A 16,694-nucleotide genomic window follows, 5' to 3' on the forward strand; every position below is an offset into this window, starting at 1 on the left:
GGCCTAAGAAAATTCCAGGCCGAATACGAGCGTGTCAGCGGGAAATCCGTTAACGAAGACAAAGGGGAGCGTATCGAACCGATTAATCCGAAATCGAGCATATCGTACATGGCCGAAGAAGGTAACGCTAGACTGATATCTCCGGAAGTCGTTGTTTCTACGACTTTGGGGGACCCGGAGTCGTCGGAGGACTTTGACGGTTTCTCACCGGAACTTGGAACGAAAACACCAGAGCTGACAGAAGTTCCAGAGGGGAATATTAGAGTAGAGAGATCCTTGGGGTCTGGCGGCGTATCGTCGAAGCCACAGCGGATTTACGTCACCAAGGTACTGGATTCGCCGATGACTGCCACCCTGGTCGCCCATAATTGTTTACCCGACATTGGCGTGCCGTTGTGCGAGGATCACCAAAATAACGTCGAACCCGCAAAACCAGTTCCCGATTCCAAGCCCACTTTGAGCATCTCCGTGAATCTTGAACCGACGATCGATCAAGAGACACCGGAAAACGTTTGCGACTCTTCCTTTGGTGGCGCGGTCTACGTGCCGATGATCGAGCAACCGAAACCAGTTCTCGTGATCAGCAAACCCGGCGTCGATCATTCGGTTGCGTTGCAGCACATTGTGGAAGTCGATGGCAGACCTGTAATCCCTAGTGATCTTCCAGCATCTAGCTTATCTATATACCAAACGCCATTTCGGAACTCCAATCGATCTACAGGAACCGAAGAGCCAGAGGTATCGAAGACTAATAGCACATCGATTGATCGACCAATTAAGAACAACGTCTTTCAAGCGATCCAGAGCTTGGTGAATAGAACAGAGAACTCCGTGATCGTGCAGACTCTTCAAAATCTCTTGCACAAGTCTCACGGTGACGGTCAGAAGTCGAATGGATCATCGACGACGCAGACTCCCGAGGCTTCCGAGCCAGGTATTCTGGGGAACTTTTTCAGGCCTGGGAGTTTATTTCAACATCGAAAGAGTACCAGCACCACGTCGAAACCAGAGACTGTCGAGGGTGAGTCTGTCAGAGTTCCGATGGAGATTGAGGAAGCACCGACGACCATGGACGTATTAAACAATTCTGGACCGCTTAACATCTTGGATAGCTTGAGGGATAACGTCCGTCTGGAATCCGTGGCGAAACCTACGGAACAGCCGGGATTATTCGGCGATCTGTTCGCGAATCCTGTCAGGCCGCGCGAACCTGAGAAACAGGAACAAGATAGCATTACGGTGTGAAAACGCCAAGTTGTTTGAATCGTTGATTCGTTTAAAGATAGGAGAAAATTTCGAATAGCATAGTTTCGCTTTTTACAATTTATTCATTTAGTATATCATGTAAGTAAAACGTATTTCATGTTGTATTTTATTGAAAAACCCTCTACAACAAATAATGAAGTTATGAAGACAGAAAGTACTCTTAACCATCTACAACTTAATTCCTACAACTTAATTCCTACAACTTAATGTTATTCTACCTTGGTATCTTAATGTACATATCACATACGTGTAATTGATGTTCGCGACAAAGAGGAATTTCGATCGATTCCGGAGAAATCTCTTCGCACAATAGGAGACACAACGTTTGTTCCAACGTCGCAAACGCGGGGGTGTCCGATTGGTAGAACGACGTTGCGGAGCCACGTGATTCGTATTGGACCAATCGGATGTCCTCGTGGCCGTGACGTCGGAAGAAGTTTTCTACCTTCCATTGTACATTGTTTTGTGTCCTGAGATCAATGAAAACGTCTCGAGTCGAACGTTTCCGAGCGGCGTGGACGTCGGTCGATTCGGGACGAAAATAATTCGCGAGCAATCGAAGCGAGCGCGATAACGGTAATTACTTATTCGGATTCGTGGAATTCGATCTGGAACGCGGAACAGATATTTCTGTTCGCCCGGAAGAAGGAAAGCACGGACGATTTATCGCAGTGTTTCTCAAACTATAGTCCGTGAACTCCGGACTCGGGAGAATTTTATTCTTGAATCTCCATTCCATCGAAGTTGTTTCCGGTAACGGTTTTCTTTTCTTCGTCGAGTCTGCGCGTCGAAAGATATTTTTCAATTTAGTTTCCAACTTCGGTTAAATGGTTTCTTTGAATTTAAATGCAATGATTTTTACTAGTATTTCTACGATCGTTTCGTAGGAAAATATCTAAAATATAGTGCGAATCCTTACAGTGTAATTAGCAAATACAGGTATCTGAGAATTTTGGACCCGTGTATTGGAAAACTGATTATTTCGACTCGGTATCGATCGATAATTTTCCTTTGTTAAAGGAAAGAGGAAGATTTGAGAAGCACTGATTTATCGGAATAAGAAATCGAGTCGAGACGTTTTTCCGTGCTTCGACGGGATTGGAAAACGGTGGTAGTGGGGGATGAAGGAGAGGAAAGCGAGAAAAGAGGAACGAAGCGAACGTCGTCGTAAGCGCGCCATCGACTTTAACCCTACCACTTTTCAATCTGTCAGCTTGTCCTCGTTGACAAATTTCGTTCCAAATTTCAAACAGGATCGAGGACGCGGCGAACCTGACAAATTCTTCGAATCTGTTTACTATATTACTCCTTTCATCGCGGCGAAGCTCCTTTGGCAAGGTAACACTGTTTATATTTTCCCAGGCACGATCGTTGCCGTTTCGCGTGTTTGCTCCAACCCTTCCGCAAGCCGTACAGCAAACGACGTTCGACTCCTCTCAGTGTTTCATAACTTTTAAGTGGTTCGTCTAGTTTGAAGATAGAACAAATTGATTCAACGACTTCTAAATCGTTTCCGTTGAAAGCACAAAATAATAAAACTAATGGAAAAGCTCGAAGATTCCCATGTTACACAACTGTTCCACGCGTTACCAATTAATCGATACTTGTATTCACGACCATGGTTGGCATCCATTGCCACAATTGCATTCTCGTATCATTTACTATTGATGCCGTTCGATCGGCAATAATATTGGAAAATTGTCTGTCCGTGCTGTTTTATTTCCAACGTTGGATGGCGGAGTTCTCACTAATGGCAACGTCTAAGGCACTTGCGGTACCGCGAACGTATCGCGTCGTTTCCCAACGAGCGTCGGGCCGCGAATTTTACACGCGACCGAATGTAAACGCACTTCGTTGCCATTTCGGAATCCCAACTATGCGTGTCCGACAAGTAATTTAAAAGTTATATTAGTTTCGCCGGTGGACCGCGAAACTCCCGTCCGGCAAAGCGTCGAGCCCTCGCGTGGCTCGATTTTTAATCACGGCGGCCCGTTCCGGACCACGCGTTCGAAGTGTCAGCGTAATATGTAACGAGACGCGAAACAAACGCTCGCTTCTCGACGAACGGTACTTTCGACGCTTCTACACCGGAGCCTTGTTTATCCGACCAGCCAGCGATTCGAAGGTTCTATTATTCGACCGTCGAATAACACGTTCTTCCGGAACAGGGCTCGGCACATCGTGGCCCGCGGGCCGGACCTGGCCCCCCCGACTATTATTGTACGACCCGAAAGGCAAGAATAATTTTAACGTTACGTCAGAATCACGAAATTACTGGCTCTATGCGTGTAAAATAGTAAAGCAGAGGGAACCAATTTAGCCACGTGGGGTTACCTTCACCTAAACGACAATCATTTCATCTATCGCTATTTTATTGGTTTAATTATTAATTACGATTTTTTCATACAACATTGGGGAACGTTGCTTTAATCAATTTTGTATAAACGTTTTACATTAGCGTATGGTTTGGGGTTACTTACGGCCGTGAAACGTAAACGCGCTAGTTTTATTCCTAGCATACAAATGTCGTATAATATCTTAGATCATAATGTTTTAAAAAGGATCGATGAAGAAACGATCCACGTCACACTGTTCGAATCTCACAATTCGATCACTGCACAATATATTTGAATCACTTGGGTGTTCGAGCATTTGAATAGAGATCAGTTCGACGAGAAATCCTAATCCTAATCCTAGTTCTTACATAGTTTTTCAAGAAAAATGTCCCTCGTTTCTCTCGGTCCATTCGAGACGAGAGCGGCTCCAAGTAATTTCAATACTTCTTCTTCGTCGCTGATTCCTTCGACGATCTTTTCCGCGACGTCGCTTTCAAGTTAACGAACTCGTCTATCTTTCCACGAACAGTGCCTTTCATTGGCCGGCTCTTCGTCCTACGATTCGGAATCGCGGAATCACTTTCGGAACCAGCGATACCGCGTCCATTAAAAAACATCCTCGACTTATCAGGAACCGACTTCTCGATCTCAGAGTTCCCCTCGAGCTTTCTGAATCGTCGAACGAACGATTTACCACCGACTCCTCGACTCTTCGTTTCGTCTACCATCAGTTGGTTCGAATCCTTCTCTCTCAGCCTTATATCTCTCTTCCTTCTAAATTCTTCCTCGATCGCTTGCTCCTCTGTCAGCAGATCGTTCGATCCGTTCACGATTCCACGATCCTCCGTCCGCGTATCGAGTAATGGTTTCAAAAAGTGCTTGGAATCGTCGTGATTCCCCGTCTCGTCGACAGCCATCTTCTTGCGATCGACGCGATTCGTCGCGATCGACGTCCTCGGCGGTTTAACGAGCGGAGGCGCTGGAATCGCGTCCAGATTCTCGTTTTTATCGTCCGTGCTCGGCTTCTTACGATCCACGACGGTCATTTCTCGGCGACGATCGGCTTTGTTGGGAATTTTCCACCTGGAATGGCCGCGGGACTTCTTCCTCGGTCGCGATTCCATTTTATTTCCCCGATCCACGGCGATCCCGTTTCTCGACCACGCGTCGCTCGGAATTCTAGGAGGATCGCGGCTCCTGTTCTCGATACTCGACGTGGCGTAAGACGTTTGCGATTCGTTGTGCTCGATTTCCCCGATTATCCTCCTCTCTGTGCCCGTCGATGCCGCAGGTTTCGACCAGATGCTACGAATGAGCCCCCTCGACGACGATCCGTTCGAGACGTTCGTATTGGCGACGATCGCGTTCGGCATCGTTTCCTTCGTCGTCGCTGCCCTCATAAGCTCATCCGTGCGGCCGTGAGACGTTTCGTTGATCGCAGCTTCCGCGGAAATGGCCGCGCGATGCTTCTTCTGAAAAGAAAACGCGAGTTCGATTGTACCACCGCTGGACTTCGGGGAAAGTAATCGTCTGACATCTTCCTGGATGATTTTCGATACAAGCACAGGATGGTCTTTCTTAACAAGGTTCAAAACGTACTTAATAATTTTATCGTAACAACGTGTACGATCTTCTGAACTTTTCAAAATTAACCGAGTAAATATTCCGTAGGTAAAAAGGAAAATTCAGACGAGAGACGGCTAGAATATTATCGAAGAAAACAGTCTCGATACAAAGTATAGAAAATTCTATGGAAGGTTATGAAAGAGGAATTCTATTGAAAAGAAAATTCCGGAGTTGATGTGAATATTGGAGGAAACCTTAATTCCGAAGAAATTAGAAGTCCCCTTAGAAACTGATGAAAGAAATACTTTATTCGATAAAAGTAGGGAAATAAACATGTTGCAAATAGGGTCCGGAACACTGGCCAAGGAAATTAAAGAATTCTCCGTTGCATTGAAAAGAGGATTGGACAGAAATATTTCCTGCGAATAAATTCTTGAGGAAAAAAGCTCGATTACTCACGTTGCGTGCATTCGACGAAACGTGATTTCCAAGTCGCGTCTTCATGCGCAACCATTGGTCGTGGGTCACTTCCGGGAAGACAAACGGTGGATTTTTCACACCCTTCACCGCGAAGGGATAAAATCTCTCCACCCCCACGATTTTGTCCAGAGCAATTCCCTCGCAAAGTGGCATCAAAAAATGCAACCTGTCGAACGATTTAGAAAAATGCATTAGATTAATCCTCCAATTGTAATATCTTCCATAATTTGTTATGTAGTTTTCGTTAATATGTGGTACACCACCGTTTTAACGCGATAAGGATGTATATATAATTTGGACTTTGTTTTATTATTTAACACCACGTGCACAGACAGTTATTAAATTTGTCTTGTTGTGCTTCGCAATTTACTTTTCTGTATTTTCTTTTGTCGCGTTAGACTTTGATCGACGACATTTAAAAATAACTTCTCGCAATCGCTGCTTTCAATATGTTTGCTATATTAAGTTGTCTTGCTCCTAATTACACGTGACTGTTCCAAGTTCAGAGTGAAACATAAATCAAATTAATTTCAATCACTGTGAGAGAATGTTTCGATAGGAGGAAGAACATGCTTCAAATTCGAATAACGAAGGCGCTACTATTGCGAGCTTCTGCCTCTACCGAGTGAAAATAAATCGGGAAAAGATTGAAAATCATACCTGTCGTGTGGAATAGGTGGTATGCAACCCTCGAAGGCGTAAACTATGACTCGCGTCATCGGAAAAGCGTCGACGTTTTTGGCCCTCGGGCGTGACTCCGTAAGTTCGTCAAGCTTCGCGTTCAAATCTCTCTTTTCTCGAACTGTCGTCAAATCCGCGGAGTCCTCGTCCTCGTCCTCGCCCAGCATCCTGCGAACGCCGTTTCTTAAGTTTAAATCGTGACCAATCATGCTTCAAACACGCGTATTTTTATCCACGTAAAAATGTCGACAAACTGTCCAGAAGCAAAAGATAAATTAAACACATCGTTCTCCTAATTTTCTAACGATGTTAGAAACTTACCATTTAACGTCGCAGGTAGGCAGGTTCTCGTCCACGAAGAGACACTCGTAAGTCGTGGACGCCGATGGAGCCTTCGGGGTTAAAGTGTTGGCTAAACTGTTTCTTCTCGAGGAATTTTCTTTGCCGTGCGGGAAAGATTGACTCGTCGGAGGCATCAGGACCAGCAGGAGCACAAAGACCCTGGCAAAATTGTTCCTCATTGTTCCCATTGTCCGCAAAAGACTCCCTCGCGTCTGCGAAAAGTTCTGCAACGTCAGTGATCATTCGCAATCGCGTTACCGTTAGCTTCCCAGCAATTGTTAGCGGGGCTGATTATTTAGCAAGTCGTGTCCTTATTCGCCAACGCCACGGAAATTTTATTAATAACAACGAACGAAAACGTCTTGCAAACCGGCCCCAAAACCTTGTAGGATTTAACGACCAAAAACTGGTTGGCGCGGGATTAACCCTAATCCTATTAGAATGTGGCTTCGAGTCACGGTGCAAGTTTGAATAACTGCAGGGTATGCAAGTAAAACGTAGTATCGACATTTTATGTATCTCGTAACTTGATGGCACGTTTTATTCGCAGACTCTACGGTTACATAAATTTTTAAGGAATAGTCAGAATGGTTTGATAATACAATGAAATTGATGTTCCAAATTTAAAGTTGGTGCGATTTTTCGACCGACGTTCGTATCGATTCCCTTTTATCGGTAGCCATAAAATGCCGCGAGTTTCACCGTCGGCGGAGCTGGAAGAAAATCTGGGAGGATCTTTCGATATTTCCGCCAGTAACGCGATGACGAGAATAAGAAGACGCCTTGAGCAAAAAGTCGGTTGAATTACGAGTGCACTCCATGAACGTTAGGTCAAAAGGGAGCTTCATTGCGAAACGAAGGCCACTTGGTGGCTGCCAAAGGAGCCCTTAAAAGGCACGGACCCTTCCCAAGCCTGTCTTCGTCCAATATTTACTTCCGTGGTTTATCAAAGACGAGAACGGGGAGGAATTCGAATTCTCCCCGCGGAAAAATATGATGGCGACGCGTCTTTGTCTCCGCGAAATTCCGCGGGGACGATAATACGTACGGCAAATTGAAAATTCCCTCGTAGAAAAATATAGTAACCGTTATTTATCGATTCTGCGAACCGAAGAGTTTATTAAAAATTGCTTTTATTGCTAATCCGAGGCAAGGTCCAATTTCCAAGGAGGTCATTAGCTACAAGGGGACGCGGTTATGGTCGTTACGCGCGGAAACGCGCGAGGAACGGGCAAAGAAAATGGCGTCGCGTTCAGGACTGATTTTAATTCCGTCCCGAAATTAAAAGGCGCGCTTTTCGCTCGAATGTTCTGCGCGTAGCAGCAACCGACCCGGTAATCTTTTCGAGATCAAAGAACCTCGAAGATCCGAAAGAACCTCGTTACGGGAAGATGGCAGGCTTGCGAAAATTCCCTCATAAATCGTAACGCGGCGGCGACGGCGGCGGAGGATGGCTGCCGGGGACGGTGACGAGCTCAGGGTCAAATGCGGACCGACAAATCCCCTGGAGATCCCGGGTGTCGAGCAACTTCCACGAGAAAATATTTTTGAATGCCCGGAACGCCAACTATTTTCAATGGCCGACGCGTTCGGCCTGTTTCTCACCCGGTTCCCGGTGCAAAAAGATGAAAAGATGTCGTCTGCGGGATCCACGTCGAGGATTGCAAATTAAAATGGGAATTTCTCGACAAATTGTCGCTCGATACTGGCAGTTTTTATTTTGTGAAAGGGTTGATGCAGACTGAATTATAACCATTTTGTTTTTTAAATTTTTCTGAAGAATGATAGAGATAATAACAGTGGTACTTTCTGTAACGTCTCAGTTTTTTAGCGAAGAGATCCATTAATGGATGGTTGACGCGTTAAAAAGGTCCTCATTGCCCCCAGTGGTCGTTGGTCTAAATATGTACTGTACTACTGAATACGCACGAAAGCCCGACACTTTCGGCTCTTAATAATTCGCGTTGCGTCAAACAAAGTTAATTCAGCGTGGAGAAACGATCGGATCGAATTAAAATTCGGAACGTTACGGTCGCGGCCGCGATTATTTAACGTTCCGGGGTCGGTCGTGATTAATAGAAATCGGCACCGCGCGACCAACAGAAGCGGGAAATAAATTAGGGATCGTCGTCGATTAGTTTCGCCGGGACGATTTCGAATCGGGCAGGTCACGAACGCGGACCTTTAATTATTTATTATATAACGCGCAGGGAAGGGAGGGGGTTAGAACGCGTCGTCGATGCTTTATTAATTCCGGCAATTAAACAGCGAGCGGGGCACAGTGTTTAAATAAATGCGGGCTAGACGATACGCTAATGTAATGGCACCGCTAATAGCGGGTTAACAATGATAATTCGCCCGTTATCGCGGCGCGAAGTGGTACAGCGTAGATAGATCGTAGGAAAATGGGCGGAAAACAAACCGACGACGCCCGATGCTTTCCCCCTTGAACCGTTTACGCGACGCCGAACGATCGATTTGATCGATGGCCGCGCGATCGTTTTCGTTACTGGGTCGAATCGAATGCAACGCTGGATGCGCGAACGCAACGATCTCGGCTCTGAATAAAAATTTATACTCGTATTGATACGAAGGAAAAAGAGGAAATGTCGTAGGAAATTTCTTTTTTAATATATGTATACAGCTTCATATTTTCTCGTACGCAGAATGTTTCGATGATAAATGAAATCTACATCGACTGTGCTGCAACTATGATTATGGTAAAACGATATCGGTTGTATTCAGGTGATGCAATACAAACTCGAAACACGATAGCTCGTTCGCGAATAAAAAGAATTCGATCGACTCTCCGATCCGGAAGTTCGAAAAGCTATGTTTCTTAAACGCCATGTACATTACTCCTGTCGTAGAATAATTGCGAGCCACGGTACAGCTATTCGTAATCGTTAATGACAACATAGTCAGCCATAAAACCGTAGGACCGTAACAAATGGCATAATCTATATTCAATTACGATCTATTAGCTACAAATCTACGTGTCTGTTGCAATTACACGCTACTCTTCCGCGCTGTGTATTGTTCAATTTTAATCAACTGCAATCTCCCGATTTATGTACCCACAAGTGGGCAATTTCATCGCTTTTATTTTAATTGCTCCACATGTTAAAATAATACCACAGCGATGAATATCGAAATTGTATTTGAGGCCGTTTTATTTGCAGCGTGATATTATTAACTATCTATTGCTCGAGTTAAACTTTGCCCGTCTTGGTATATACGGTGACAAGATAAGTTCCGTCCAAAGCCACCGAAAAGTCGACATCGAATCGGGGACCTCTGTATTTACCCGCGAGAATCCTGTTTCGTCGACGTTAAGAAATCCACTCGCGATTTACGGTGGAGAACGATACGCGATTTATTTATCGAGAGGTCCGCGTTGACACGGAGAAACCTGCTGACCGATATCGGGGCGATCCGTGGACCGAGCTACTCGATACGAAAATAATTTACACGTGAGGAGAGAAAGGCCAACACGTGACCGTGTAACAGTATCGTTACCGTACTGGTTAGTTGCATATGACATAATGATACTGTTTACCAACCGGTGCGGAACAATCCTTGTTTTCGATTGTGCCGATCGATCGATGGAACCGTTCCTTGTCCGTCTTCCTCTTCGCTCGAGACCTCCTCAACCCTTTGTCATACGTTTAATTCGCGTTTACCCGAGCCCATAATCGGGCACTAAATTTCTCAGACACCGAAACAAAGACATAACGTTTTAAAGGGTAACATAGGATATAATTTCAGTCGAAAATTAGCACACACTCGTTAAACGCTACGGCCATTTTCCGATAAATTAAGCGGGTAATAATGTATTCTCTGTGTTGGCGGAAGTTGAAAATTCTGTTACAGCGAAGGTGTTTGTGTAAATAAATTTAGCGAATAGTCGTAGAAGAAGTAACGAATAAGGGAGCGAATCGACACCCCCGATTGCCATTTCCAGGCTCGAGTCGATAATCGTCGCAAATTTTCGTGGAACGGCGACCACTTGGAGCCCTTTTCAGAGCCAGCAACGTCGCAATCGACGCGACGACGGCATCGCCAGAGGCAAAAATCGGTAGCGGACTGGCAAGAACGACCTGCCGTCCTATCTGACGGGGATATTCCTCGAATAACAAGCGCGTGTTTACCCGCGAGCCGCGAACTCGAGGGGGAAGCGCCGCGACGACGATAAAACGAAGACTCGTATTAATAGGTCTGCATTATTTAGATACAAACGGTCGGGCGGTATCGAACGTTCGCTGAAACGCGAATTGGATTCGCCTTAATCGGCCGCGTTCTGGATCGTGAGTACAGAATAGTAAGTTCAGAGCCGTGACAGGAGTGCACTGACTTTGAATCAATAAAGAGTAACTCGGTTCACGTTCGAATTCAATTGCCGGCGGACTCGGGGACTTCGTTGAATAGAGAAACGCGCCCGAGAATGGCGGGTTACTGCGGGAATTGAAATTGGACCGATTACTTCCTCGAAGGCGCTTCTCGTAGGAGCATTTGTCGTAGTCCTGCGGATGAAGCTACTACGTGGCGATTTTATCAAAAGTTTCCCCGCTCCTATGTTCGCTTTTTCGGCCGTAACCCCCGCGCTATCGACGGGAACACGAAAGATCGACCCGGATGGGCGGGGCACGGCTCGACTCCGCCCTCTGTGGCGCATCTTGGTACAGTCAAACAGTACATTGAAACGTCGATTGTAAAAATCGATTGGGGGACAAATATTTCTTCTAAAGTGAATATTTGAGAGGCATCGACGCGTTGATGCAGTTTCCCTGTAAGGAGGCTTCCCATCGAGCGACTCGTCAAAGCGTATCAACATTCCCCGGTCGCTTTATCACGTCGAATCACGGACGGGAACAATATTACGGTATTCAACGTCGCCGCAAGGACGCGTTCTCCTTAAATCAGGTCCTTCGAATCCCGTCAGCTGCTCAACGCGCCAGATACCCCATCCCCGTTCCCGCGGAATCGTCGTCGTTTAATCGTCCCAGCCTTCTATCGTCGGTATGTCAAGACTCCTGTGTAGAACAACCAGCCCGTAGAAGATGTGCACGCAAGCAGGATTTCACGGTGCGATACATGCGCGTCTCGTAGCTCTCTGACAGATTGCTGCACGTCACCTTACATCATTGCCACCGCGTTGCCGTAATAATGGCATTATTAACGACGACTATATCGACGCCCAGTAACCTCCGTCTGGCGATCGATTATTCTAATTGCGTTAATAATACTGGCTACCGTTTATTGGCAGTTCCCGACGACAGGGCGGCTCGAGACATTCGAATCTCGACTATGCTGCGGAATATTTTGTCGCCTTCGATCGGATAGTTTTCGATTTGGATGATTTTTTTGGCAGGGAACTATTACGTACAGAGGAGACAAAACTCGGAAACTCGGGCAAAATCGTTTATAACGAAGTATGATGCTTGTAAAATTGTGAATGTCAGGGGGTTAATAGGGCATCCTGGACCATTCTGAACTTGATCTCGTCCCAAATTCGAAGCCGCTTCGGAAGACGGCGGGCAGCAGCGCGTCGAAGAAACTAATCGACGTCGATGATAGCTGGAACGCAACCAGGGCGACGCGGCATCGTTAATAAACAATCCAGTAATAGCAACAAGATCAGTAGTAGTAGGAATAACGGCGCGAGTAGTACTAGGGTCACGGGAGTGCGATCAGAACGCGGACAAGACGGCCAGTCCGAGAAAAGCGAAAGAGAGGACGGGTTATCGACACGACATACTATTTTAAGCACGCCCACGGACCATTAAAAATACGTCGCGACGCGATGCAATTATATCGGACGGTGCCATTCGGGTATAAACAAATAGCGACCGCGAGGCGTGCAGCTGGGTACGAGAATCGGAGCGTGTAATAAAACGGAGATGAAACGTTTCTCGATAGACAGAAATCGTAGGAGATAGATACCAAAATATGGATACTTAAGACCGTCGATGCTGTTATCTCGCGTGCCCTGTGTGGAACGCTCGCGAACGCGTTTACTGAACACAGTCGTTGGACGCCTGCGGAGCGTTCTCCGCATGCGATGGATTTGCCAAATTCTGAAATAGGTTTGAATTTATGGGACCATTTCGATGGTTAGTTGTACCCACATATAGTGGACAAAAGTAATTAAATTACTTAACAGTTAACTACCACCATATTCCTTCTTTCTTCCGCTATAGCAAACTATCATTATTATTATGTAAAATTATTGACGTTATCGTGCCGATTTATTTAAAAACAATTAAATACGTTTCGAGAAAATCGGTTTCCAGAACTGCCCCTCTCCCCCTCACCCGTAAGCTATTCACGGGTTAAACGCGAAATCAGATTTTACGAAGTTCTGTTTACAGCGCAACATGCTCTGAGCTTTATACAAATTTAGCGTGTTTTTTTTTTTTTTATTTTTGTTCTACGTTTGTTTTCGTTTTTCTTTTTGAAAACGAATAACCCACGCCGCACGAAAGATCCGACGGCGGAACGAAACGGAATAAATTGCGGTTTGATTGAACGCGAAAGCGGACGGCGTTGAAAGAATTTTCAAATTGCTCTTGGTTTCACGTTGAATGAAAACTAAATTGGATCAGCGGAGAGCGGCTGGCTCCGCTCTTAATAGAAATGCAGCGAGGAGGTTAAGGAACACGAACTTTTCCACGAGTCTTATCGAGTGGTTCTCTTTTTTTTTTTCTCTCTCTCTCGTGTGCGAGCTTGTCAGTTTGGGGTCAGAAAAATATCGTCGCCGATTTCTCCGCCGTTCGCGCTAGAATATTTCGAATCGTTCGTTGGAATGTGTATCGCGCCTCCGACGAACTCCACGCGAGTCGACTGTTATCTTTTTTAGGGAACAGATTGACTATCAGTAAATAAACATCGAGCGTCTATTGTATCTAGTTCGAGGGTCAAAGTTTAAGTAGACTTCCAAAGAAATATCAAGAATTTTTGTTTCGTATCGTTGATAAGACACTGGAACAACCAAACCCCTAAAAAAAATAACTGATACAGATTTCCTAGCTTGAAGTTGGGGAAGCTATTAAGATAATTTTATCTGGATGTATATTTACTTTTGTCGAAATAAGAGAATATGTTATATTGTATACTTTTTGGAAACGCGTTCTCAAATGCTGGTGAAGTGAAGGGACGTGATAAAATTAGATACTCGACGCTAGTTGTTCCAGTGTTAATGGCGAGTATGCGTTGATGGATAAAGTGCATTTCTGTACAAGATCCACCTGGGAAATAACGCAACTGTCATAGTTTCAGAATTTGTCTGCTGGTCTCGAACCTGGCACTGTAATTGATTTGGCAGACGTAAGAACAACAGTTCATTATTTTTAACATTTTTACTCGTTCGAGGTTTGGGTTCAGGTAATCGACTTGTCGCTAAAATCGTATTCTCGTTAAAAACGTGTACGATCGATAAATAATTTCGAATCTTCTTACCTGATGGATTTCGAGAGACGGGGAAACCAATCTTCGTCGATGCTTTCCACCGACGGACACGTTAATTCACTACACACGTACGTTCCTTCGCGTCTTCCGAACGAGCGAAGTTCATGCTCAGTGCGGAAATAAATCGTCGAACCAGACCTAGATTACAACGAGCGGAAAAAGCGGTTCTTCTCGAGAGACGAATCTTTTAGGTTTAGGCGATGTACGAAATATTCGACTACGGATCGACCGTGTTCCAGACCGAAGGGACAAACGATCATGGATCCAGGATCCTCGGGGTAGTTTGCGCGACGAGAAGGGTAGAAACAAGGGATCGTCGAAGGAAGAGGAGACTTGAGGCGTCGAACGTCCACGATGACATCGAGCGTACTACTGCCGCGGTTCGACACGCGATATGCCAGTCGAAAGAGATTAGAACAACTGGTTCCAAGTCCCTACCACGAGGATTTCTTGTCTCCGATCTATGCACACCACGCGTCACCGCAATACCGTCGAAAATAGTTAGTCAGTACGTTCACCACGTATCTACGAACTTACGATCCTTCGATCCATCCACCCGATAATATTCTGTGTTTCTCCAGGACTCACACCTGCAAGCTAAAATTCTCGAACTATCTTCAAATGAAACATTTCACAGAAAAGCAGGGAAAAATTTAAGTGGAAAGAATCGTAAACAAATACTCGAGTATCGTTTAAGTTAAGGGTAGTAATAATAGAGCATAAAGAAAAGGAACACGCGATTTAAAATTTATCGATTTTTGTAGTTAATTGTAAATTTGTTTTTAACGACTGAAACTTCAAAAAGAAGTAAGAAATTCGTTTGGAGCGGTGCTCGTCGTCGGCTCGACCTTTGAAATTAAACAGCGCGAAAGTTAAAAGGTTCGAAACGTCAAATCGAGATGCTCATGGCGACCGGCTACGTCACAGCGAATTCCTGCGATACCGAGCGGAGAAGAAAGAAAAACGATAAGTGTAACGCTGTAAAAATATGTTACACGTGTTGCTTCCTATCGTACCAATGACCCAGAGGTCAATCCAGTCGACTTCCCGGTCGCTTAATCTGAGGTCAAGAGACAGCGCGTGCGATATACGTAACGTCGATCGAAGATCGTCGTTTTTAGAGATAAACGAACCGATCGTTCGGGCATACAGGTAGAGAATCGAGACGATCGAATTTTCAGCGAATATTGGTGAATTTAGCGACTAGAAAAAATCAATTTTCGTAGTATCTACTAAATTCACAGCGAAGAAATTGATACTATTTGATACGAGTTTACAACAAAAAAATATCTAATCAATTTAGATTCCAAAAGCAATTATTTCTTCGTGATACGTTGAAAGTAAACAAAAAAGTGACTCATATTCAAGCGACATTTCAAATTTGTCGATGCGAAATTACTCCCGATATAGCGTGAAGCTAAAAGTGGAATCGAAACATGGTAGAACCTTCTCCACTTGTAAGTGTTATAAATAACGTATCGTAGCGGCTTCCGTAACCGTTTCGAGAACCGAAAGCTATATCATAACAGTTCTGAAAGCCTGGTTATAATTAATTTCAGTCAGCAATTTCCATCGGCTGGGAATAGTCACGGTTGCAGCGTTCCGGGGCACAGTTCCCGAAGATTATCGGGTTTAACAGGGCAAGTAACGAACAATCGGGGCTGCTTTTAGTTCGCGCGTGACCCTGCGGCCGGTGCACGTGCGTCCAGCACGTGGTCACGGATGCAAAAGCCTGGTTCACGTGCACCAGACACGCACGCGATCCGAGACAACCCTGGAGTCGAGGTTGCACACGGGAAATTAGCGTTGCCGTGCATCGCGTAATCGTGATTAATCAACGCCCGACGGGATCGCGAATTATTACTCGTACCATTAACCCTTTGTGATCCCGAGCAAAAGTAAAATTATGTCGCGCTGCGAGCTCGCGGATTTCTCTACCGGCGTCGTCAAAAATTGCCGCTACTTTGTTCGTTTGAGAAATCATAAACACACAATAGTTGAATATAAATAGATATCTGCAGCGTCGGTAGAAAGAGCCTAGTGGCGCTGCCTAGTGCGAAGAATGGGAACTATTTCGCCGCTGGTCGCTTTGCCGTCGAAAGCGCGGACCATAAGTTCAAGATTGTTCATTTTGATGACAATAATTAAATAATCATCCTAAAATTTAGATATTATTATCCAAAAGCGGTGTTTTTATATTTGTACAGCGATCGATGGAGATAATATTTTATTGATATGTGAATACTGTGTCGTAGTTTCGAGTGTAAGGAAGCAAGCATGATTCCAATACTCCACGATAGTATCGACTATTCCTTTTGATCGAAATAAATGCAATTGGAAGTTCCCTGTGTACACTGAAAGCATCCTATACCATCGCGGAGCTTCTACCAAAATTGCGTTTCGAAAAAACTTTTCTGTCTTTTTGTATCCCATCCCAATAGTAATCAAAACTATCTGAGCCGTCTAAATTGAACTTCCATTTGTCGCTCTGAATAATCTAAACCATCATAAACTCGAATCGAAGTTTATCGAACAACTTGAAAATAAATCGTACGC

The 16,694-nt window shown here is 44.9% G+C and overlaps 1 protein-coding gene across 2 annotated transcripts; it reads right to left on the reverse strand.

Moving 5' to 3' along the window:
- Nucleotides 1–3,563: 3,563 nt before the first annotated feature.
- On the reverse strand, nt 3,564–14,502 carry LOC122395064. 2 transcript variants are annotated; one of them, XM_043392367.1, is made up of 5 exons: nt 14,130–14,502; nt 6,651–6,883; nt 6,309–6,497; nt 5,628–5,814; nt 3,564–5,074 (listed from the first exon to the last, which is right to left on the reverse strand). In XM_043392367.1, exons 2-5 carry the CDS (start codon nt 6,857–6,859, stop codon nt 4,040–4,042), a joined length of 1,620 nt encoding a protein of 539 aa, XP_043248302.1. In that variant the 5' UTR covers nt 6,860–6,883; nt 14,130–14,502; the 3' UTR covers nt 3,564–4,039. The 2 variants fall into 2 exon arrangements, with proteins under 2 accessions (XP_043248302.1, XP_043248301.1); XM_043392366.1 differs by having other exon boundaries at nt 6,651–6,895.
- Nucleotides 14,503–16,694: the final 2,192 nt, after the last annotated feature.

The sequence above is a fragment of the Colletes gigas genome, unplaced genomic scaffold (assembly GCF_013123115.1).
Source record: "Colletes gigas isolate AHSC1104 unplaced genomic scaffold, ASM1312311v1 Colletes_gigas_Sc00005, whole genome shotgun sequence".
Taxonomy (NCBI): domain Eukaryota; kingdom Metazoa; phylum Arthropoda; class Insecta; order Hymenoptera; family Colletidae; genus Colletes; species Colletes gigas.

What these genes read in the sequence shown, in the direction of transcription:
- LOC122395064 (XM_043392367.1), bottom strand. Translation starts at nt 6,859, where the DNA reads ATGGGAACAATGAGGAACAATTTTGCCAGGGTCTTTGTGCTCCTGCTG. An exon ending in CCTACCTGCGACGTTAAATG is followed by an intron (nt 6,498 to 6,650) that starts GTAAGTTTCTAA and finishes CGGCGTTCGCAG; the next exon opens with GATGCTGGGCGAGGACGAGG. An exon ending in CCACCTATTCCACACGACAG is followed by an intron (nt 5,815 to 6,308) that starts GTATGATTTTCA and finishes ATCGTTCGACAG; the next exon opens with GTTGCATTTTTTGATGCCAC.